The following is a 24942-nucleotide window of genomic DNA, read 5'->3' as shown; positions in this document are numbered from 1 at the left end:
GGAGTAGGTGTGTCCTTTTTGGAGGAAGTGTGTCACTGGGGGTGGGCTTTAGCTTTTTTTTTTTTTTTTTTTTTGGTTTTTCGAGACAGGGTTTCTCTGTGTAGCCTTGGCTGTCCTGGACTCACTTTGTAGATGAGGCTGGCCTCGAACTCACAGAGATCCACCTGCCTCTGCCTCCCGAGTGCTGGGATTACAGGCATGCACCACCACGCCCGGCTGGCTTTAGCATTTTAGAAGCCTGAGATGGGCCCAGTAGCGGCTCTCTCTCTCTTCTCTCTCTCTCTCTCTCTCTCTCTCTCTCTCTCTCTCTCTCTCTCCCCTCCCCCCCCCCATTCCTGCTGCCTGCGGATCCAGATGTATAGTTCTCAGCTCCTTCTCTAGCACTGCATCTGCCTGCACACTGCCACGCTTCCTGACACTCTGGTAATGGACTAAACCTCCAAACTGTAAGCCAACCCCCATTAACTGCTTCCCTTTCTAAGAGCTGCAGTGGTCATGTCTCTTCACAGCAATAGAACACTGACCAAGGCAACTGTGCACACTATATTCACTGGGGGGGGGGGGAGGACTTGGGGGCTGCGGATGTAGCTCAGTCAGTAGGATGCTTGTCTCACTTGCACTAGTACCTGGGTTCCACCCACAGCACCCCATAAACTATACATGATGATACATATCTATGATTCCAGCACTATAGAGTTGGAGGCAGGAATCATGTTTGAGGCCATCCTGGGTTATATAGCAAGGGGTTTGTGGTGGTGGTAGTGGTGGTGGTGGTGGTGGTGGTGGTGGTGATGGTGGTTGGTTGGTTGGCTTTTGGAGACCAGGATTTCTCTGTGTAGCAATGGCTGTCCTGGTCTCACTTTGTAGACCAGGTTGGCATTGAACTCACAAAGAGCTGCCTGCCTCTGCCTCCCAAGTGCCAGGAGGAAAGGCATACACCACCACGCCCGGCCTATGTAGCAAGTTTAAGACCAGCCTGTTCTATAGGAAGCTGTAGCTTAAAAACAAAACAACAAGCCAGCAGTGGTGGCACACAGCTGTAATCCCAGCACTTGGGAGGCAGAGGCAGATGGATCGCTGTGAGTTCAAGGTCAGCCTGGTCTACAAGGTGAGTCCAATAGCCAAGATAACATAGAGAAACCCTGTCTGGAAAAACAACAACAACAACAACAACAACAACAACAACAACCAAAACCAAAAACTTTAATATGCAAACAAGATGTTAGGAGTGGTATCCTTGTTGTGACTTTAGGGAAAACTCCTTTTTCAGTCTGGTCTTCAGTCTATGGAACTGAATATGATTTACCTTCCTAGTTGGTATGCTATATGTTGGTGCACCATTTTCTGCAAGAAGCCATACTTGACACAACTTTGTTCTACTCCCTTTCTATAATGTTCACACTCATGAAAACCCAACACTGATAGAACTGAAAAGTTTATGATTTAGTAATTTCTGCCAGGCTGCCTAACCCAACCAGCCACGAGCCTCTCTCCTCTCCTGGGACCTATCCTGGGCTTTAAGCCTGAGGGCTGTGGGCCAGAGCTCTGCAGAAGCTGGTCTTTATGGGTTTCCCCTTGGGAGTTGTGAAGGTCAATTGCCAGCCTGGCCAAGCCTTGAGTTCCCAAGAAAATCAGGCCCGCGCCATGGAAAATGTGATGTATGAGCACGAGCAGCCTTTCAGGGCACAGGAGGCCTGTCTTCCTTCACAGGAATTAATGCTATCTAGAGGGCAGCAATGGAGGAAGGACCAGGCAACACTGGTATGTTTATCCTTAGCGGCTCTTGCTTCTCCCCTCGGAGACATGCCCTCCTGACCCTTGCTCCCAAAACCCAAGGGAAGGCCTTTGCAAGAGCATCATTTGTCCTCTCAAATATGTCCTTTTCCCCAGAGACTTCCATCATGCTTTTAAAAGTTGGAGTCAGCTTCTGTGGTAAACTTTCCAACTTATTTTCGTGTGATATCTTCATGATTTTCCCCCTTATTGAACTGCTTATTCCTCAGTGGGGAGTGGTGTGTGTGTGTGTGTGTGTGTGTGTGTGTGTGTGTGTGTGTGTGTGTACCCACATGAGTGAGTGTGAGTCTGTGTGTCTTTCTCCCCCCCCCCCTTCAAGACAGGGTCTCTCTGTGTTAGCCTTGACTGTCCTGGACTCACTTCGTAGATCAGGCTGGTCTCGAACTCACAGCGGTACACCTGCCTACTGAGCTCCTTTGAAGAATATCTGCTGAGTACATACTGCAAACTAAGCACTGGATACAGCATAATGACACCCGCCCTAACACCAACATCCCCAAAGGGAATTCCAACGATTCTGCTCTCTCCCACTGCCCTGACTCTCTAGGTATTTTATCACATAACCTTACAGATTCTGATTCATCTTCAGTTTTTCTTTTTTTGTTTGTTTGTTTGTTTTTGTTTTTTCCTCTCTCTCTAAAGACAGAGTACTAGATATAATTTTCAAAAATTAAAATCACAGCTCTCACACAAGTATTAAAATGAGCTTGCACAAAACAATTTATTCAGTGCACTAATTCGTGAGCAACCCAGCGATTCTGGGGGACACTGGGAGGAACAGATGTGTACGCATGAGACCCGCAATGCTGAAAGGAATTATAGTGATACGTGAAATGTCGGCTAAAAGCATGCAGAGCAAACTGGGTAATGTTTCAAATCATCTATCCCAAAACAATGAGATGGAACACACGTGTGCTTCCTGAGCAAGAGTCGTAGGAATCGCTGCAGACAGGACACATCTACACACCATTAGTAGTTTTCTATGATTTAACTATTATCCCTAAAAATTATGAAAATATGGCAACCAAAGAGTACCACCCCTACAGAATCAAACAGTTCTCAGGAAGTTTCTGCCATAGCACCTATGACTCCGCTGAAGGATACCCAAGGTTTCCTGGGGCCTTTTCCCAAGTCTTGCTTAATGTTCCTGATGGGCTTTACAAAGAGATCAAACGAACAAAAGGAAGTGGAGTGCATGTGTGCCCATTCGAGTGGAGGTCAGAGGATAGCTCACTTCTGGGGAAATGGGGTATCTCCTTCCATTCTGCTAGTTGCACTCTGTGGCAAATACCTTAGCCAAATTAGTCATCTCGCCAGCCCCCCACCCACGGGTTCTTATGCAAACTTTACACACCATTTCGTCAAACAAGAGTTCTACAAAATGTAGGCAATTATCTTCCCTGCTCCCCAATGTACTTTCTACCTATGAATCATCTGAGACGGAGTTTTCAATGGTCTGAGGGGGTCATGTCACCTAGAGAAATAAAGCCCTGAGGAAAAACATGTCTGAGTCTGGTGAGTTTATTTCTTCCAGAATAAACTTTCGACCCTGGATCAAAAGCCTCCTTCCACGGAAGCTACACTTGAATTTTAAGTTCTCTCTTAACAATTAAGTGTTGAGACATAGTTTTGTTTTGTTTTTAGTCATCTGATAAAAAAACAAAGGTGAGAGACAAAGAGGAGTGGCACATTTTCAATTCAAACAAGCACTTAAGAAATTTAAGTTATTCCGGGTGTGGCGTCACGTGCCTTTAATCCCTGCACTCTTCAGGAGGTAGAGGCAGGTGGATCTCTAGAGTGTGAGGACAGCCTGGTCTACATAGGATGCTTCAGGACAGCCAGAGCTCTGTAGATAGCGTCTATCTCAAACCACTCTCCCCCTCAAATATTTTAAATTATAACATAGGAAATCAACTTTGTATAATGTTTTATATTAGAATAGACTTGGTTGCTTTAAAAATAGTTCTCTCGTCTATATATTTTTTATTCTTATTCTTATTTGGATTTTTTTTTCTTTCTCTTTTTTTATTTTTTATTTATTTTTTATTTTTTTAATTTTTTATTTTTTTATTTTCTTTCTCAAGACAGGGTTTCTCTGTGTAGCCTTGACTGGCCTGGAAAGCACAGAGATCTGCCTGCTTCTGCCCCCAGGGTGTTGAGATTAAAGGAATGTACCACCACTGTCCTCTTTGTCTTTCTTTCTTTCTTTATTTTTTTTTTTTTTCCTTCTTGGTTTTTCAAGACCGGGTTTCTCTGTGTAGCCTTGGCTGTCATGGACTTGCTTTCTAGACCAGGCTGGTCTCGAACTCAGAGATCCATCTGCCTCTGCCTCCCAGAGTGCTGGGATTACAGGCATGTACCACAATGCTCTGCTTCTTCTTTTACCTACAGATTAATTTGTACGTGTGTACGTGTGTGTGTGTGTGTGTGTGTGTGTGTGTGTGTGTGTGTGTGTGTGTGCGTGCACGTGTCTCATGGGTGTCCATGCATGTGGTGCTCAGAGGACAATTTGTGGGAGGTGGTTCTATCTGTTTTATGCTGGCCAGAAACTTGGCAAGCCTCCCTTACCCTCCCTTTTATTATACAGCTGCTTTACAGACCAGCGCCTCTCCTCCTGGTTTACTTTGTGTTGCTGTAATAGAACATCATGACCAAACTTGGGGAGGAAAGGGTTTATATGGCGTACACTTCTGCATTACAGTATGAGTTTGTGAATGTTACAAACCCCTTCCCCTTCGCTCACTGTTTAGATCTGTTGGCCCTGCAACACAGTGTGGAAGGAATGACAGACACTAACAAACAACGAGGGAGCAATCCTCCTTAACCATTATTTCCCTATTTAGGGAATCAGTAACATTAGCATCTCCATTTAGAAAGAGGAAATGGGATCTGGTGACTTTTGTCATGATATTCAGAGCCCGGCGTGTGGTGGCCTTTAATCCCAACACTTGGGAGGCAGAGGCAGAGGCAGGCAGAGGCAAGTCCAGGACAGCCAAAGCTACACAGAGAAACCCTGTCTCAACAAGCAAACAAACAAACAAACAAACAAAAGATATTCACAAATTGGTTCATGAGACAGGTTCTCACTGTGTAGTCCCAGGCTGATTTGGGACTTACTACACAGTGAGCGCTAGCCTGCAGCTTGAGGCATCTGCCTAAATCAGTTCCCCAAATGCTGGGTTATACAGCGGTTCTCAACCTGTGGGTTGTGACCACTTTGGCGGGGGTGGGGGTGGGGTGGGGTCACATATCAGATATGCTGCATATGAGATATTTACATTATGATTCAAACAGTTGCAAAATTACAGTTATGAAGTAGCAATGAAATAGTTTTTTGGTTGGAGGCCCCCACAACACGTGGAACTGTATTAAAGGGTGGCGGCATCAGGAAGGCTGAGAACCACTGCTCTAAAAGTACGTGGGACAGTTTATGCTGTTACAACACTTGGCCAGGGGTTTGGCTCCTACTGGTTCTGGTTCTGAAGGTGGAGAAAGAAGTAATGATAGATGTCAGAGATTTCGCCTCTTGTATTTTGTTTGTTTGTTTGTTTTCAAGAGACAGGGCTTCTCTGTGTAGCCCTAGCTGTCCTGGAATTGACTCTGTAGACCAGACTAGCCGGGAACTCACAGCGATCCACCTGCCTCTGCCTCCCAAGTGCTGCGATTACAGGTGTGCACCACGCCCCCTCCCCCCTGCTGGAATTTCACTTTCTTATGAGCGGGAGCAGCATTCCTGTCCTTGTCTGGCTCCAGCGTTAACAGGAGCCTCACGGCAGGGATCCACATCTTTAGTCCAGCTTCCTGTGGAAGCCGTTCTTCCGCCGATTTTCAATATTAACATGGAGGATGTGCTTTGCCTATCATTAGGCGGGTGAGAGGCTGAGGAAATACAGCCTGGGCCACTTGTCTTCTAATTGCTTTCTAAATTGAGGAATCTGAGTGAGTGAGTTAATCTTGATTTGATTTTTTTTTTTTTTTTTTTTTTTTTTGGCTTTTGGCTTTTGGTTGGTTTTTTTTTGGTTTTAGAGATAGGGTTTCTCTGTGTAGCCTTGGCTGTCCTGGACTCACTTTGTAGACCAGACTGGCCTCGAACTCACAGGCTTCTGCCTGCCTCTGCCTACCTCAGTGCTGGGATTACAAGCATGTGTCGCAGCACCCAGCTGTGAGTGGTTAATCTATCTGTTGGACCAAGGTAGCAATGAGTCCTTGGATGAACTGTTAGCTCTTATTTATTTAACTTGCTACTCTCTAATTCAAATGTTACATATCATCCCCTTCACTGAGGGCTTTGGATATCTGCTCTCACAGAGCAATGAAGTGTGTAATGTTATAACCAAACATCAAGTTATAAGTTGAACCACAAGAATATTTAATATATATGTATATATACATATAGAGCATACATACACATATTTGCTATGATTTTGCAAGTGTAAGAATGAGACATCAAGCTGGGTGTGGTGGTGCACATGTGAGTTCAAGGCCAGCCTGGTCTACAAAGAGAGTTCCAGGATAGCTAAGGCTACACAGAGAAACCCTGTCTCGAAAACAAACAAACAAAAAAACAAAAAACAAACAAACAAACAAAAAAGGAATGAGACATCAATATATCCCTTTTCCTCAGCCTACATTGGCCTGCTGTGAGGAGCAATGTTGTGGCCAACCTTTTTTTCCTTAAAAGGAATGTCAAATCTCTCCAACTTGAAACCAAAGCTTTATGGCACATGCTGTAGGACCCTTGAATAGATAACGTTAGCCTGAAAGCAAAGGGAAGGCAGGTGCAAACAGCTGTCCTGTTCTGCCTTAAAAGAGCTCAGATTTAGCTCCAGAAATAATACATCCTCTCTGTCGGGTTCTTGCCAGCTGGCCAAAAGTACACCCTAGATAGCCCCTAAAAGTTGATATATTTTCATTTAGATATTACAGTAACTGCAAGGTCCCTGCTTGTTTTGGAGTCTCCTTTGTACAACACAATTATAAATGGCAAACATAAGTACTGGGAGATTTTACTTCTGTTTGAGGCCAGTTGGTCTTCTTCCAAAAGAGATATTAAGGAAAAGTGTCCTTCATTAAAAAAAAAAACAAAACAAAAAAACCCCCACAAAAACAACAACAGACAAACAAACAAACAGAAAACGCCTTGAGCAAACAAGTATGCGCTAAAATGCTCTGCTTTCTGCTCGTTACGTGTATGTTGATAATGTGGTTGAGAAGTGTTGCAGAGAAACAAATGGATGCATACGGAAAAGGCAGAGAATGAATGCGAATCTTTCTGAAAGAATCCAGAGCCCAGAAGCTATCAGGGAGGAGGAGCTGATGCGGATAGGCACTGGGTTCCAGTTCTTGTCTGTGGGTTTAAAGCCCTGCTCACAGGCTTGTCCAATGTGGGGTTTTGTTTGTTTGTTTGTTTGTTTGTTTGTTTTTCGAGACAGGGTTTCTCTGTGTAGTCTTGGCTGTCCTAGACTCATTTTGTAGACCAGGCTGGCCTCGAACTCACAGCGATCCGCCTGCCTCTGCCTCCAGAGCGCTGGGATCAAAGGCATGCGCCACCAGGCCCGACTTCATCCCCAGTTCTTACTGCGGACTATACATCAGTGAGCGCAGATGAGCAGCCGCCTCTTTGAAATACTGGCTTTGTTTCCTCGGAATACACAGTCAGGGATGGGGGTGGGGTGGAGGAGGGGGTGTGGGAGGGGGGAGCTGGATCCTGTGGCGCACGGCACATTTGAATATGCTCCCAAGTTGGAGCAGAAGCTGCAAGGCCAGTGAAAGAGAAAGAAGTGGCTAAAGAGGAAGCCAGAAACCACACCTTGGAGGGGCCTCCCATGCCTGCCATGCTCTTCTGCAGGGGCCCTTCAGGCACCAGTCAGGTCTCAACAGTGTCCTTTCTTCCTTGGCCACAGATGCCGGGGCTGCTCAGTTTCCGCTTAGCCAGCTGTCGTGATCCACACTATCTCTGGCATCTGGAAGTTCGCCTTGGGCTCCCAGGCTCTTTGTTTCCTGTAAGATGGCACATAGCCTTTTTGTTAGCAGATTTTCGATGCTAATTATGATGGCACAATGCTTGAGAGATGACAAAAATAATAGACATGTGTATGGGAAGTTTTACATTTAGGAGTAACATGAATCTGCTTCTCTCTCTCTCTCTCTCTCTCTCTCTCTCTCTCTCTCTCTCTCTCTCTCTCTCTCTGTCTGGGTTGAAAGAGAAGGGAAAGGAGATTCTTGTGTGTTGAGGTCCTCCGGTGGAGCAGGGAATCACCACTGCTGAATTGATCTCTCCTTTTTTCAAGCTTTTTCTGGGGCTGGTGGTCCAGCCAGGGTAACTCCTTGGAGGCCATGTCAACCATAAACTCTATTGCTCTATTTGCACCAAATTCATTGTCAAACCGGACATATGTCAAACCGGTTTGAGATACTTTTTTACTAAGGGCAATGTTGGCCCCAACACCAAAAGCAGAAGAGCGGATGTCACTGCTAAACTCTCAGGACACAACCCTGGTTCTCAGTGTAGACAGTGTGCCTTTTAGGAGGTCTTTCCATGCCATCTTCACTACCTTCCTGCCTCCCCACCCAAAAACATTTTAATTTTTTTTTCATGTGCGTACAAATCTTGCCTGTATGTATGGGCACCACATGTATGTGTGGTGTTCACGAGGCCAGAAGAGGGTGTCAGATTTCCTGGAGCTACAGGGTGATTGTGAGCTGTGAACAAAACCCAGGTCTTCTGGAAGAGCAGCCAGTGCTCCTACCTTCTAAGCCACCACTCCAACAAGTCACTTCACTACTTTCTTTGGAAGCTTTGTCCAGGTGCCAGGTCAGATCCACAGGTGGCCCGTTCACCAATGAGCTTACGATTGTATTCAGGGATCACCTGGCTCCCACCCCAGTCAATGCCAACAGCTACCAGGATGGCATTCTAGTCATTTCCATGGAGCTACGTGCAGTCTTCTAAGGGACAGTGATTATCTTAGACCATGGTCATGAATTCCCCCATGATGCCAAAACTGTCATGGATGACTGGCTGGGAATGCTACGAGATGGGTGGTGCAAAAGGCACTGTTGGTGACCGTGACTCAGATATGGACATCAGCTAAGGGGCAGAACTGCTGGGCTTTTGCCTTCACCCTTTCAGGTGAGCCCAGCCTTCTCTGTTGTCGTAAAGATGCCAGAGATTCCCCAATGTTTTCAGCACTGTCACTCTCCCATTTGTGGAAGGCTGGGTCTTCTCGAAGACAAATGTGAGTTTTCCATTGATGATAGACTTCCTAGTTTGAGCTTTGGCTATGCCGTTACACTCACCATGGGTGGAATCACACTAGAATATTATACCATGCAATTGAGATCAACTATGAGTCAGTGATGGCCACAATATCTCCTGTCAACCAGCTCCCATTCTGGTCTGCTACCCTGAGCTTCGGAGGGAGCTGCATGACAGGAGAAGATACAACTGTCTGTCAAAAGGGAGCGGTGGTGAGGCACGATCTATATTTTTATTTTATTTATTTATTTATTTATTTATTGGTTTTTCGAGACAAGGTTTCTCTGTGTAGCCTTGCCTGTCCTGGACTAACTTTGTAGACCAGGCTGGCCTTGAACTCACAGTGATCTGCCTGCCTCTGCCTCCCGAGTGCTGGGATTAAAGGCGTGCGCCACCACCGCCCGGCGTTCAACCTATATTTTTAAAAGATCATATTCCAGATGTCCTAGGGAGCTGGGGGTAGTGACACACACCTGTAACCCCAGAACTGAGAAGTTAAAGCCGGAGAATTGTGAGTTTCAGGCTAGCCTGGGCTACTAGTAAGACCCTGTCTCCAAAAGTCCAAAGCAAGCAAATAAAAACAGAAAGTCCAGCCGGGCACGGTGGCGAATGCCTTTAATCCCAGCACTCAGGCAGCAGAGGCAGGTGGATCTTGTGAGTTTGAGGCCAGCTTGGTCTACAGAGTGAGTTCCAGGATTAGCCAGGGCTATTACACAGAGAAACCCTCTCCCAAACCAAACAAAACAAACAAAAACAAAACAAAAAACCAGAAGTGCTATGAAAGATGGACTATAGAAGTAGACTAGAAGAGAGTGGACGGGTAAGGGTCCCTTTGCCAGGTCTACACTCCAGTTGTGATGCTGGAGAGTCTGTTGTGATGCTGGAGAGTCTGTTGTGATGCTGGAGAGTCTGTTGTGATGCTGGAGAGTCTGTTGTGATGCTGGAGAGTCTGTTGTGATGCTGGAGAGTCTGTTGTGATGCTGGAGAGTCTGTTGTGATGCTGGAGAGTCTGTTGTGATGCTGGAGATTTGCGCACAGGGTGAAACTAGAAGAATGGCATAGTTAGATAATCACAGTAGCTCCTTTCACTCCCTTAGCAGGGCAAGGAGAATTGAGAAAATGGCTTCTTCCCCACTTAGACCCATTATTAAAGCGCCCGAATTAATGAGCCCAGTAGGTCCAAAAAGACAAAAGGAGATGGCATTCCTTCTTCCAAGACTCTTTCCTTCTGCTATGTTAAGAACCGAGTTTACAGGAAACGTTGGAGCCCTAGAATTGGCAGTTTCGGTAACGCCACCTCTAGAACAGAAAATGTGAGTAATATTTAGCCTAGTGATCTCTCCCACTGTGGTTACAGGAATGCAAGGCTACCTCGAGTCTGTCAGTGTTCCCCCACCCCCACCTCTTTTTTTTTTTTTTTTAAACAGCGTTAAGTATCTGAGAGGAGAATTTAGTATAAAATTCCACCATTCAGGCTAGCTGCTAAGCCTGGAGTTATAGATGGTATTCTTATTTTAGAACTATGCGAAGCTCAAAACCAGTCAATAGTTCAGCAAAGAAGGGTAGTATTTATTTCCTAATTTTGCACCACCAATTGCGTAGCATTCTCAGCCAGTGACCCATGACAATTTTGCCATCATGGGGGAATTCATGACCATGGTCTAAGATATCGCTGCCCCTTAGAAGACTGCAGGTGGCTCCTTGGAAATGACTAGAATGTCATCCTGGTAGCTTTAAGGAGGCTTGTCATAACTCAATAGCTATCTGATAGCAAGTGATCTATTAATGTTTTTATCCTATTTTTTTTTCTAAGTAGAGTGTTTTCCTTTGTACCTAAGTTGAGGGTATCTGCACTTAGTCCCCTACCACACCCTCTCTGATGATCAAGATCAACAATAGAATAAACCCTTGATTCGGAGGCTGGAGCTCATTCTGTTAACAAGAAACAGCCATCGCAAAGGGCTGTGGGAGCTTTCCAGGCTGGGGTTTTATTCAGGCAGAGACTCAATGCAATCGCTTTCTTGGCGGACCCGGCTGCCCGAATGTAAGATGTGTTCTGTGGGCAACCGTCTGCTTATTTTCTTTCCTAGACAAGTGGTTAGCCCATGCTGGATATCCTGTGTTTATGGAATTCCAGAAAGGCTATGTCATAGAAATCGCTGGTGTGCGCGTGCGGGCGTGCGGACGATTTATGGGGAGAAAGTAAACGGAAAACAGCTTGCGGAGAAATCCACTAAGCAAGCGGTAGCCGAGGTGTTCTTTCGGGGTGCTGGCCTTCATTTCCGGCGCTGTATCCGATATCTACCTCATAAGTGGCAGAAAGTAAACAATAGATCCAAGTGTCAGAGGCTGAAGAGCCCGGGCCGAAAGATCATGAAAGCCAGACACACCAGTTTATAGTCCGTCATCCATAATGTTAAAAAAAATCTTGAAGTTGTACTTAACTGCAAGGAACCATCATTTATATTTAAAAGTTCGCTTTTCCCCATAAAATCTCAGAGGGTTCCCAAATTAGCATCAGCTTAGAAAATAAACAAAGACCATAAGGAAAAAGCCTAGAATTTAATAGAAAAAACGAGTCCTATAAAAGCTTTCATGCTTTACTTTTTCTTTTTCTTTTTTTTAACTTCTAAAAAAGTTCTGTTCCACTGCTCATTTCAACGAGCTTGACTTTGTGTGAGGAGGGAGATGCAGTCTCAAGAGTTCAAGGGTTTTGTCTGTGATTTGAGCATCACAATTCACACAAGCACTAAAGACGCTGTTCGTTCTGGTTTCTGTAAACCCACTTAATGTTTTAATTCACCTGAACCAACAACTGACTGCTACAGGCCATCTTGAAACAACTTTGCCTAATCATTAAAGGTAGCATATGCTTCTCATATTCTTTCAAATACTGATCCTTGAAACAAAAACAAAAACATACCTTTCCCCAGTTTTCCACTCACTGTTCACCGTTGTAATGTAAGTAGGGCCTCTTTGGGGAAAAAATATGCAAAATGAAGTTTAACCCGCAATTGAGTCTTACATTCTGTGGTCTTGGAATTTTAAATTTTCATTCAAAACACACATTATAAACAAACTCTCCCAAATGACCATCTAGAGAGGAATGTGGCAGAAATCCAGAAACAATTGTAATATTTGGACCAAGCATGAGCACAAATAGCCAGTGTGTGTTTTCATGAGGGGGATTATGGCTTGCTGTTTCACAAACCCTACAGGGGATTTGTAGATGGGCAGAGCTAAATTCCACGTTGGTTGAGTGTCTCCAGAAGAAAACAATCCGTTGACAGTCACTAAAGAAGAGCTATGGAAAGGACCCTCTTTGTTGGAAGCAGTGCTCTGTGTGTGTGTGTGTGGGGGGGCGGTGTAGTGAGGCTTACCCATGCTAGGTATACACCCTACCACTGATCCCCAGCCCCAGCCCGCAAATATCTTTCTAAACAACTCTTATTTGTTGACTACAAACATCGGAGGCAACTTTCTGGCTTATAAACGCCTATAAATTGAAGTTCAAAGTTGCATACCTGGCACCTGACTCAGGGTAGGAAGGTGTTGGAGAGAGGACCACGGTCTTAATCTGACATCATTTAGTCAGGAGCGGCCAACTTTGGAAGCAGGGACACCAGGCAGGATTCAGCAGGGCGGGTGCTGTGGATGACTTTAAGGAGGATGGAGCCCAGCTGTGCTGCAGGGTCAGCTTCAAAGAGAAAGGGGAGTTAGAGGAAGCTGCAGAGAACCTCCTAGTGTGCACACTATCCTATGTGGACAGCTCTATCCCAGAAAAGAACTGAAAAAGGAAGAGACACTAACATACCTTAACACACACACACACACACACACACACACAGAGTTGTCATGAGAGAGAAGAGCGAGCAACTAAGTCCCAGAGTCATTTCAAAATGGCTCTTTACCTCCTTATTTCTGTAACATTATTTCTTAACATGTGGACACCTTGTGAGTTCTCATTTTAGCCCTCGGTAAATTCTAATGGTCCATGAATTCATCAGTTCTTCAAATTCTGTTTAGAAGAACAGCATTATCTATAGAGTCACCCTGAATCTCAAGCTTATTTTTAATAGCATCAACACTCAGAATAGCAGTGCTACAGAAACTGACAGGACCACCTACGCTAGTGAACTGCCTGTGAGTCGACCTTCCCCCCACCCCCACCCCCCCATGATGTTTCAGTTTCGACTTTAGTACTCGATTCTGAGAAGCCTGGGTAGACTAATATAGCACCGCAGGTCGTCGTTGGGGGTTTTAATCATCATGAAAATGCATCGCATCACTTGGGAGGGACAAAGGAAAGTAGAGGTTCTTCTTAGGAGCCCTGTGCAGCTCGCCCGGGACGAGCCGGAAGCAGAGGACGGCTTCTCAGCTAAGGTTGCTTTATAATGGTCTGGTACTCAGTCACCATCATCTGAGCGTTAGCACTGGTGATATGTGACCTGAGAGGCAAAATGAAGTCGGGGCCTCATTACTGCCACATTGGAACCATAGTGAAGCACTTATGTCATGGTTCCTCCTCATATTCAACTCCTTGGACCGTATTTCTCAACTCCTTTTTATGTCCCTCCTACAATGTAAAGGCAAGGCTTGGGGAGCAGTAGAAATGGTACAAAAGGGATTGGGGCTCAGGGAGAAGATGGTTTCAAATTTAGTGTTCCTCTGTCGCTGTCCTTCCGTCTCCCTGCTACCTCTTCTCTCCTCTCTGAAGTCCTGGAGCTTGAACTGGGGACCTCATCACATACCAGGGAGCTAGCTCTGCACAGAGGCATTATCTATCTCCAGCCACGGTTTTGTCTGTGTGTGACCTGGGTATCCTGGGGCAAGTCACTTGAATTTTGGTTTCTCATTTCACCTTTCAGATAGGGATAAAAAGCATCCAAGGCTTGCAGAGCAGAGTGTGCTGCGCTCAAGGAGGTCTGTAATATAAATGCTAACGGTTGGTATGGAGGCACACTACAGTTCTTTCCTTCTCGCGCATAGCTTTCACCAAAGAACCGCAGAAATATCTGAACCTAGACTTCCAAAAGAGCATAGTATCTGCCAAGTGCTAGAATTTACCAAGTGACCTGGAAACTGAGGGCTATTCTTTTTTTTCTGCTTGTGTATCTGACAACCTTCCTATTGGAATGCAGACTTAAAGTACTTTCATCTTAAACTGAGTCAAATTTACTAGCAAGTAAAAAAAAAAACCCATTATGAAGCCAGTTGGCCTGTGTAGAGTGAGTTTCCCTCTTTCTATAGCATTTATCATTCCTATTTAATTTCTTTTATGGATTTTATCATCATTGAAAATCCCTTACATATGTCATATGTTATTCTCGGGTTTTTTTGTCTTCATATTTGATTTTTTTTTTCCCCTGGTTCTACAAGACAGACTTTCTCTGTGCAACAGCCTTGGCTGTCCTGGAACTTTTAGCAAGGCTGGCTTCTAACTCACAGAGTCCTTTAGACTATCTCTGCCTCCTGAATGCTGGGACTAAAGGCATATGACACCGCACCCAGCCTCATATGTGAATTTATTTTTATTTCATTTTTTTTATTTTTGGTTTTTCAAGACAAGGTTTCTCTGTGTAGCCTCGGCTGTCCTGGACTCACTTTGTAGACCAGGCTGGCCTCGAACTCACAGAGATCTGCCTGTCTCTGCCTCTCAAGTGCTGGGATTACAGGTGTGCACCACCATGCCCAGCTTCGTATTTGAATTCTTAATACAAGTTCCCCGAGGATAGTCCCACCTCCAGTTCAGACCTGTCTCCCAGTTCCTGTCTCCCAGATGTTTGGCAAATATTATTTTTGAGTTAATAAATGTCAGAGAAAAGTTCAATAAGATGAAAGGGAGGTAAGCCAAAAGAGGCCATCAGGTTTTTCAATGAGGTGTGTATTTGATAAACCTGCCTGATGGTAAATTCAGAAGCTTGTTTGGAGATAGAGTAAATTTGTCTAGCCTATGATCCTAGGCAGAGATCGTTACCAACCACCTTTTCTTTTGTTTTGGTTTTTCAAGACAGGGTTTCTCTGTGTAGCCTTGGCTGTCCTGGACTTGCTTTGTAGACCAGGCTGGCCTCGAACTCACAGCAATCTGCCTGCCTCTGCCTCTTGAGTACTGGGATTAAAGGCATGTGCCACCACACCCAGCTTTCACCAACCACCTTTAAAGAAAGTCACACTAAAAAAAGCTGGGTGTGGTGGCACACGCCTTTAATCCCAGCACTCAGGAGGCAAAGGCAGATGGATTGATCACTGTGAGTTCGAGGCCAGTCTGGTCTACAAAGCGAGTCCAGGACGGCCAAGCCTAACACAGAGAGACCCTGTCTCGAAAAACCAAAAAACCAAAAAAACCAAAAAAAAAAAAAAAAAAAAAAAAAAAAAAAGGAAAAGTCACCCTGAAGCATCCAGGCAGAAGTAGCTGAGCGACCTACAGAGTGAGCTCCAGGACGGCCAGGGCCATACTGATCTACACACATCAGCTTTGTACCAGACCTTGAGCAGAGAGTATCACTGTTAATACCCCGACTTACAGGTGCTCTCAGAAGTTAAAGCGTGTAAGCAAAGTTCCCAACTGGCACCAACTGAAACCTGGCCTTCTTCCCTGCCTCATGATCTTCTGTTGGATTAGATTTTGTGGCTAAAAGCAACAACATGGTATTTTCCCCATTCAGATTCTTTGATCGCTATAAGTGAAAGTTGGTGTTTTCGGTCCTGGGACTGATAACTTTGATTGCTAGAAAGCAAAGTTGCTTATAGAATATTCCTGGGAGCCAGGCGTGGTGGCTCACACCTTTAGTTCTAGCATTTAGAAGGCAGAGGCAGGTGAATCTCTGCGTTCGGGGCCAGACTGGTCTACAGAGGGGGTTCCAGAATAGCCAGAGCTACACAGAGAAACCCTGGTCTTGAAAAACTAACTTGATAGGCTGATAATAGGCTTCTCTTTTCTGAGGCAGGCCATGACCAGAGGCAGACTGATTTCTCTGTGCATGGAGTGTTGCCAAATAAAGGACAATACTAACTTATCTTTCAACGGTTGGGAGATGCATCTCAGTGGTGGAGTACTTGACCAACATGTGAGGCCCTAGGTTTAATCTTTGGTTGTGAAATACACAAATGAATAAATAAATAAATAATGTAAGACAAACAACAAACACTTTTAGTACAAGTGTATCCCAAATAACACACAGGACAAATGTATACTGTCAAGGAGAAATCACTTAAAATGGAATAAAATTGATTCTGGACACTTAAAATGAAGTAGCCAGCATTATTATTTTTTTTAAATGTATTTACTTTTATTTTATGTACATTGGTGTTTAGACTGTATATGCCTGAATGAGGGTGTCAGATCCCCAGGAACGAGTACTAGACAGTTGTGAGCTGCCATGTGGTTGCTGGGTATTGAACCTGGGTCCTCTGGAAGAGCTGCCAGTGCTCTTAGCCACTGAGCCATCTCTCCAGGCCCTAAGTAGCCATTATAAACCAGACTTTTCTGCACATAAACCCTTGAACCGGGCTACAGACAACTCCCCTTAGCATGCTAGTTGACCTTTGAGATGTTAGCCTCTCCAGACACAAGGAACCCCACCCCCAATTCCTTCAGGTCTAAAACCATGTTCAACCCCTTTGCTAGAAGAGAGCACCGTACACATCTTCCCACCAGCAAGCGACGTAGTCACCAGTCCCTTATGACTTACGGCAGTGTAAACTCTGCTACTGCTTTGGAACCGACTCAGACACATTTTTATACACTTATTTATTTATTTATTTCGGTTTTTCGAGACAGGGTTTCTCTGTGTAGCCTTGGCTGTTCTGGACTTGCTTTATGCACCAGGCTCGCCTCAAACTCACAGCAATCCGGCCTGCCTCTGCCTCCTGAGTGCTGGGATTAAAGGCATGTGCCATCACCACCACCACGCCCTGTGCCTCAGACACATTTTAAAGTAGGCTTGAATCTGTGTTTTCCTGGATTACAACCCCAGTTATTCCCAAATCAAAGAAAATGTCTTTGATCTCAACTAGGTTGATCTTTTTCTACGTAAAACAAAAGAGAACAAAACAAAACAAAAACCTCACTGAAGATGCAAATGATGTTTACTGAAATTCAAATGTATGTCTTATACTTTTATTTGCTAGACCTAGAAAATATGAATATTCTTTTCTATAAATATATATTTTGTTTCATATACACATCTTTTACATTTAAAATGTAATTGAGATTGTTTATTTATTTTTCCAAACAGGATTTATCTGTGTAGCCCTGGCTGTCCTGGACTCCCTCTGTAGACCAGGCTGACCTCAAACTCACAGTGATCCTCCTGCCTCTGCCTCCCGAGTGTTGGGATTAAAGATGTGTGTGTGCTATCATGCCTAGCTGAGATTTTCTTTTCTTTTTTTCTTTTTTTTCTTTTTTTTTTGGTTTTTCCAATACAGGGTCTCTCTGTGTAGCCTTGACTATCCTAGACTTGCTTTGTAGACCAAGCTGGCCTCAAACTCACAGTGATCCGCCTGCCTCTGCCTCCCAAGTGCTGTGATTAAAGACAAGCACCACCACTGCCCAGGTGAGATTTTTTTTCTAAAGGTGTGTTGTTTTGTTTTGTTCCTGTAACTGTAGTGTTGTTAGAAGCAGCAGGACTCAATGGAATGTGCTGAGGTTAAAGGACAACTTAGAAAACAAGATTAAAGGACTAAGCTTACAAAGCTGATTTTTAAAAGACCGCTTGTAAAGAGTACAGCAAGGAGGAGGAAGTTGAGAAATATAGTTCCTGGGCAAACAGTAGCGAATAAAGCTCTCAGAGTTCTCTTGGGCCTGGAGCAAATCTTTGTGGAGAGGAAGACAAAGGACTCAGAATTCCAGAAGATCTTAACTTCCAGGTAGAACCTGAAATGCACCATTCTTGTCATCTTCCCCTTCTTACGTTCCACATTTAAAAAGAAGAGAATTCCATTTCCCATCCCATCCTTTCGTTTGTTTGTTTGTTTGTTTCAAGACAGGGTTTCTCTGTGTAACCTTGGCTGTCCTGGTTTGTAGACTAGGCTGGCCTTGAACTCACAGAGAACCGCCTGCCTCTGTATCCCAAGTGCTGGGATTAAAGGCGTGTGACACCAGGCCTGGTTCCCATCCCATTTCTAATGCCCTTTCTTTTTAGTTGCCAGATTCCCAGAAACACCCACTCCCAGGAGTAGGCTAGACGCTGTCTTCAAGGTAACACTAGCACACTGACCTGTAATTGCCCTTCAAATCCCGCCCCTCCCCACAAGTCCTCTGGGCTATAATAAAAGGTGGGAAAGAGTGAAGGCAACTAGCTGCCCACCCATTGAACAGACTGTGGAGAAAGCCTAGAGTGGTACACAGCCTTCAAGCAGGAGCTATCCGGAACCATTTGTTTGAGTTTAAGAAAATTACTTAATTTCTCTGGGCCATAGCTTCCTTCCTTAATTTCTCTGAGCCATAACTTCCTTAAAAAGGGGCTCAGAAGTCTTATGGATAAAGGAACCACAAAGATCATGTCAATTAAAGCCACTTGAAACTGGGTGGTGGCGGCGCTTGCCTTTAATCCCAGCACTTGGGAGGCAGAGGCAGGTGGATCGCTCTGAGTTCGAGGCCAGCCTGGTTTATAAAGTGAGTCCAGGACAGCCAGGTTAACACAGCGAAATCCTGTCTCAAAAAACCAACAAAGCAAAACAAAACAAACAAACAAATGAACAAAAATCCCAAAGAAAACCACTTGAATTAGGTTGGCGCTTAATAATTCCATCCATTAATTTTCTTTCCTCTTTCTTCTTCTTCTTCTTCTTCTTCTTCTTCTTCTTCTTCTTCTTCTTTTTTTTTTTTTTTTTTTTTTTTGGTTTTTCGAGACAGAGTCTCTCTGTGTAGCCTTGGCTGTCCTGGACTCACTTTGTAGACTAGGCTGGCCTCGAACTCACAGCGATCCACCTGCCTCTGCCTCCCAAGTGCTGGGATTAAAGGCGTGCGCCACCACGCCCGGCCCTCCTCTTCTTCTTCTTCTTCTTCTTCTTCTTCTTCTTCTTCTTCTTCTTCTTCTTCTTCTTCTTCTTCTACTACTACTACTATGACTACTATTACTATTGTTATTATTACTATTATTATTATTATTATTATTAATTTTATATATATGAGTGCCCTAACTTCATGAATACCTGCATGCCAGAAGAGAGCATCAGATCACATTATAGATGGTTGTGAGCCACCATGTAGTTGCTCGGAATTGAACCCGGGTCATTAAATTTTCTTAAGATAAGCTAGGTCGATGGCTCAGTCAAGAAAGTACTTGCCAAGAAAGCTTGAGAACTCAAATTGTACCCCAAGCACCCAAATAAAAATGCCAGGTTCCATGGTGTGTGGCCCACACCCTGTAGTTCCAGGGAGGCAGAGAAAAGAGCATCCCTGCGCTTGATGACCTGCAGGTCTACCCACATCAGTGAGCTTCATGTTCTGTGAAAGACGGTCTCAGAACATCATACAGAGAATGACTGAGGAAGATGCCTGAGGTCAACCTGTTTCCACCTGTGTGAGCATGGACACACACACACACACACACACACACACACACACACACACACACACAAACAAACATGAGTTTATGAAACACTGTTTTACAAGACAAACAAAAGTCCACATTCAGTGATTTGTTTTTTTGTTTTGTGGGGTTTTTTTTGTTTTGTTTTTTGTATATTCACACAGCTATGCACTTGTCACTACAGTCAATTTTCATCACTTGTACTATTTGGCAGTTAACCATCGATGTATATGTCTCTCAGGTCTAGACAGCCAGTCTCTATATCAATATACTGTTTGTATAGGCTTGTATTTCTTCCACATTAGAGTCATACTATACACTATCTTCTTGTCCTCCTCCTCCTTCTTATTTTTTATTTTTATTTTATTTTTTGGGTTTTTTTGAGACAGGGATTCTTTGTGTAACAGAGCCTTGGCTGTCCTGGACTCTGTAGACTAGGCTGGCCTTGAACTCATAGATATCCACCTGCCTCTGGCTCCAGAGTGCTGGGATCAAAGGCGTGCGCCACCAAGCCCAGCTTGTACTTTGCTTTTTACATATAGCATACTTTTAGAAGTTTATAATGACTATCAGCAATTCACTTTTAAAATACCCTAATAGTCCATTTTCTGAGCATACCACATTTTGTTTACGAATTCATCAGTTAGTATGCAGTTACAGTTTCATATGTTTAGATATTATCACTAATACTGCCTTGAACATGTATGTTTCTGTGTGGACAGACATTTCACGTTTTCAGTTCTCCTTGGTTACATACCTGAGCGTGAACTCCATGAGTCATCTAGAAAGTCTGTCTTGGCCTTTTGAGGAACTGCCAGTGTTTTCTCAAAATGGCTGCATCGTTCTACATCCCCGTCAGCTGAGTGTGGGGGTTTCAGTCCTTGTCAGTCTTTGGGCCTCGTCATTATCTCGTTTCTGTTGCTGTCTTCTTGGTAGCTATGAAGTGAGGGTGGTTTTGATTTCTATCTCACTAATGCTGCTGAGGGCACTGAACACTTGGAAAATTGTTTAATGGTTATTTGCACATTTTGTAGGGGGAAGAGTAAGTATTTAGACACATCCTTTTGGGTTTTGTTTTTGTTTTTGTTTTTTTCTTTTTCTTTCTCTTTTTTTTTTCTTTTTTTTTTTGGCTTGAAATTGTCTACATTTTATTACTGGACAAGCCACACCCCAATTTAGACAGGACTAAGTCCCCCCCCCCCCCCAGGTTAAAAATGCTGAACTCCATCTGGTAGGATTGATTGATTCAGTATAAAGCCTCAGTCTCGCCACTCTGAATCTTTACAGTCCCAGCTTCGTTCTCCTCCAGTGTCTTCTCTTGGAGTTGTACCTGATCTTGTTACCAGTTTTCATCCGAATCCATTGAGGAATAGGCCGGTTTTGCTTTTGTTTCTTGGCCAGGAATTGCTTGATTCTGAAAGTCTTGTGAGAAGACATAACGAGAAGCCAAGTTTAACACACAGCGCGTGATGGAAGGGAGGAAAGGAGAAGAGTGTTTTGTTTTGTTTTGTTTTGTTTTGTTTTGTTTTCAAGACAAGGTTTCTCTGTGTAGCCCTGGCTGTCCTGTCCTGTCTTTGTAGACCAGGCTGGCTTCAAATTCACAGAGATCTGACTGCCTCTGCCTTCTAAGTGCTGGGATTACAGGTGTGCGCCACCATGCCCAGGCTGGTGTATGTTCATTTCTTGCCTAATTCCTTTGGTGAGAACATTGTGTACAATTTGGGAAAGAAATGGGAAGAGTGCCAACCCTACTTTTCTTTCTGGTGTTACAGAGAACATTTCTTCCAGAGATCCTTTTGTAGGTTGAGGATGAACCAGTTTGCGTCTACTTTGTTGGGCACTTGTTAGTATTTTGCTGAGGATTTTTGTGTCCTTATTTATAAGAGCTATTGTTACAGAGTTTTCCTCATGATGGTACTGGGAAAATGTTTTCTTTGAATGACCAACATAGTAAACAACAACAAACCCCTCAAAATGGGCATTAAACTATGTTCTTAGTTCTCAATGTTGCTAGTTCATACATTTAAAAATATACAAGAGTGCTGGGCATGATGGTGCAAGTCTTGAGAGAGAGAGAGAGAGAGACACTTTGACTCAAAAACAAGGTGAAAGGAGAGAACCAACTTCTAAAAAATGTCCTCTGACTTCCATAAGTTCACTGTGATCCATGGGTGTCTGTACACAGCAGTAAATAGATATTATAATATCTGATAACATCTGATAACAAAAATTATAAATCTGATATAAAATCTGATAAAAAAATATTGACATTAAATATTTTTATTAGGTTCCCCCTCCCCCCGCAACAAGACATGGCTTCTCTGTGTAGCCTTGGTTGTCCTGGAACTCACTATGTTGATCAGGCTGGCCTCAAACTCAGAAATCTACCTGCCTCTGCCTCCCAAGGGCTGCGATTAAAGGCGTGGGTGACCACTGCCCAGCCCTACTCTCCTATCTTTTGAATCATGTGTATTAAATATTTCCAAGGAAGGTAAATGTGCTGCTTTACAATACAGGAAGAACTGTATTGGCTTACTTGGTGTGAGTGTGTGTATGTGTGTGTGTGTGTATGTGTGTGTAGGCATTAATGTCCTCCTGTGACTGTCTTCCTGGCTTCCTACTAGTTTATAATGAAATAATTTTCATATCTGTAGTTCCTAAATAAAGAACTGTCTTTGAATCATAGATTCTACTTCTAAGAGTATAATGAGCAGGAATCATATTTTCTGAGAGTGATCTGTGAAAACGGAGACCCTTCCTTGTCCTGACGATTGGCTGGGATGCCTGATGTCCCTTAGAGGGCCTGGGACAATGAAGACGCAATGATGTCTATCGAGTTTACAAAGTCTGTATCATAGCATGCATTCATTACTCATGACAGTCCCAGGGACTGAGCCCAGGGCCTCACACATACTTAGGCAAAGTGCTCTACCACCACCCTGACACACCCCAGCCAGAAGAGAAAGCAGTTGTAGGCTTGGCACGCAGCCGTTTGGAAACCCTCCCCACATAAAACAAAGTACTTCTGCATGTAACCTGTTCTTCAGAAGTTATCTTTCGGTTTTTACGTCCTTCTCTTTCTGCCTAGATTTCTGTGAGTATTGCTTATTTCAGGAACTTGGAAAGTACCATGTAAATATAGATATAGCCATGCTAGTTAAAAATAAAAGGCTTAGATTTGCTGGTGAAGGAAAATATGATGCTCTCTGTAGGTATAACTGCTTGATGAACACCAGATTTGCATTTCATAAGAACATTTCTGGAGAAATTGAGAGTACATTGAAACCTAGGAGCCAAATGCTTTTCCCAGACGGTAATTTATAACTCTCAGTGAAGTCAAAAGTAATTCTAAGGGTAGAGTTTAGGCCACGTGTTTGGAAAACTGGAAGAAAAAAAAAGGCACGAATAAATTTCCAAATCTTTCCAAAGTACTTAGAAGAAGAGAGGCAATTTGTAGTTATGAGTTTAAGAAATGTTTTTCCACTGGTGGAATATTCCTTCCACTTCAGTATGATTTACTTACCTTTTACAGGATGCTAATCATGATAAAATTTAAATAATACTTAAGCAGCAAAAATTATATAGGGCCATACTAGTTATAAATCCTAATACAGTTCTTAAGGATTCCTTTATATTGATTCTCAAATGCATTTTCTAATGGCCATATCATTAGATGCAGCTGAGCATTTCAAGCCTACTATGTATCAGGTGTCTGTGTTCATGACTTACCCATAGCTCAACTGGAAATCACCAGAGGCTTTTCCTTCTCTCTCTCTCTCTCTCTTTTTTCTTTTCTTCTCCTCCTCCTCCTTCTTCTTGTTTTTTTGAGACAGGGTTTCTCTGTGTAGCCTTGGCTGTTCTGGGGTCACTTTGTAGACCAGGCTGGCCTTGAACTCACAGAGACTTACATGCTTTTGCCTTCCAAGTGCTGGGATTTCAGGTTTTCTCTTTCCTTTCCTTTCTTTTCCTTTCCTTTTTCCTTCTTTCCCCCTCCCTTCTTTCCTCCTTCTTCTGTCTCTCTCTCTCTTTCTATCTCTGTCTCTGTCTCTCTGTCTCTGTCTGTCTCTCTTTCTGTGGTTTCAAGAGCTGGAGATAAGACTCAGTGGTTAAAAGCATGTACAGCTCTTTCAGAAGAGCTGAGTTCAATTCCCAGCACCCACATCAGGCAGCTTGCAATTGTCTGTAACTCAGCTCCGAGGATGGGATCTGCCTATAGGAGCACCTGTACATACATACACATAATATAAGAAATAATAAAAAAAGATATATAAAAAATACCCTACATGTAGGCCAGGTTTGGTAGCACATGCCTTTAATCCCAGCAACTCTAGAGGCACAGGCAGGCAGATCTCTGAGTTTGAGGCTAGCTTGGTCTATAGGGTGAGTTCCAAGACAGCCATGGCTACATAGAGAAACCCTGTCTTGCAAAACTAAAACTAGAGATAAATAAACAATCTCTAATTGTTGGAGCTGACGAGATGGCTCAGATGTTAAGCACACTTGTTCTTCTGTGGGCTCTGGGCACATTCATGGTGCACATATACACATGTAGGCAAACACCCTTACACATAAAATAAAAGTAAATATAAAAATAAAATTTAAGAATCCCTACATGTTGATATGACAGTTTAAAGTAGTTAGCATCTGAAAGCGCATAATGTCAACAGCAACTATCGAAGGTGACAGAGCACAACTCTGCTAAAGCTGTTTAGGGGGTGACCGGTTAGTGTGTTGACTTTGACAGTGAGAATTTCACATAATTGTTTGAAAACTCTCAGTTTGTTATTGCGTGAATAGATGCTTTCCAAGACTGAACTTCTTACTACCGAGTCTGTCTTGAACAAAAATGCTAGGCACAAAGGTCTTGCTGCAGGTTGACAGTTTGCATCACGACACAACATGCAAAGCATAAACCCTTTCTGGCAGGTGTGCCTTGAAAGACACCACCCTCATGTTTAAGACAGAAGCTTCATAGCAGCATAGTCCAGAGACGGAAACGCAAGGCTTGTTTTCTATCATGATGATTTGCCTTATAACCACAGCTAACCTTAAAAAAAAAAAAAAAGACCCTTTGCTGTGTACGCATGTGATTGTGTACATGTACTGGGGGTGTGCATGCATGTGTGTGTTTGAACATGCATGTGGAGGCCCAAGATTTATGTTAGAAATCACCCACTATGGCTCTTGCACAGTCTTCCCTGAGGCAGTCTTTGAATCATGCCAGATCTCACGGATATGGCCAGTGGTCTAGCCAGCTTGCTCTGGGGATCCCTGTTGTTCTGCCTTAGAGGCTAGAATTACAGATGGGCCACTAGGCTCACTTGGCATCTGCATGGGTTTATAGGGATCCAATCT

The 24942-nt window shown here is 43.7% G+C and overlaps 2 protein-coding genes across 2 annotated transcripts in view; one reads left to right on the top strand and one right to left on the bottom strand.

Moving 5' to 3' along the window:
• RBPJ (recombination signal binding protein for immunoglobulin kappa J region) overlaps positions 1 to 24942 on the top strand; it is a 200608-nt gene that overhangs the window by 94055 nt on the left and 81611 nt on the right. The gene's annotated exons all lie outside the window — the stretch shown is intronic.
• Positions 20701 to 21077, bottom strand: LOC311607395 (large ribosomal subunit protein eL39-like). The gene has a single exon (XM_084799045.1). It carries the CDS (start codon positions 21022 to 21024, stop codon positions 20869 to 20871), a length of 156 nt encoding a protein of 51 aa, XP_084655171.1. The 5' UTR covers positions 21025 to 21077; the 3' UTR covers positions 20701 to 20868.

The sequence above is a fragment of the Acomys minous genome (assembly GCF_964271855.1).
Source record: "Acomys minous genome assembly, chromosome: 10".
Classification (NCBI taxonomy): domain Eukaryota; kingdom Metazoa; phylum Chordata; class Mammalia; order Rodentia; family Muridae; genus Acomys; species Acomys minous.
This window is presented reverse-complemented; position numbering and strand designations above follow the sequence as displayed.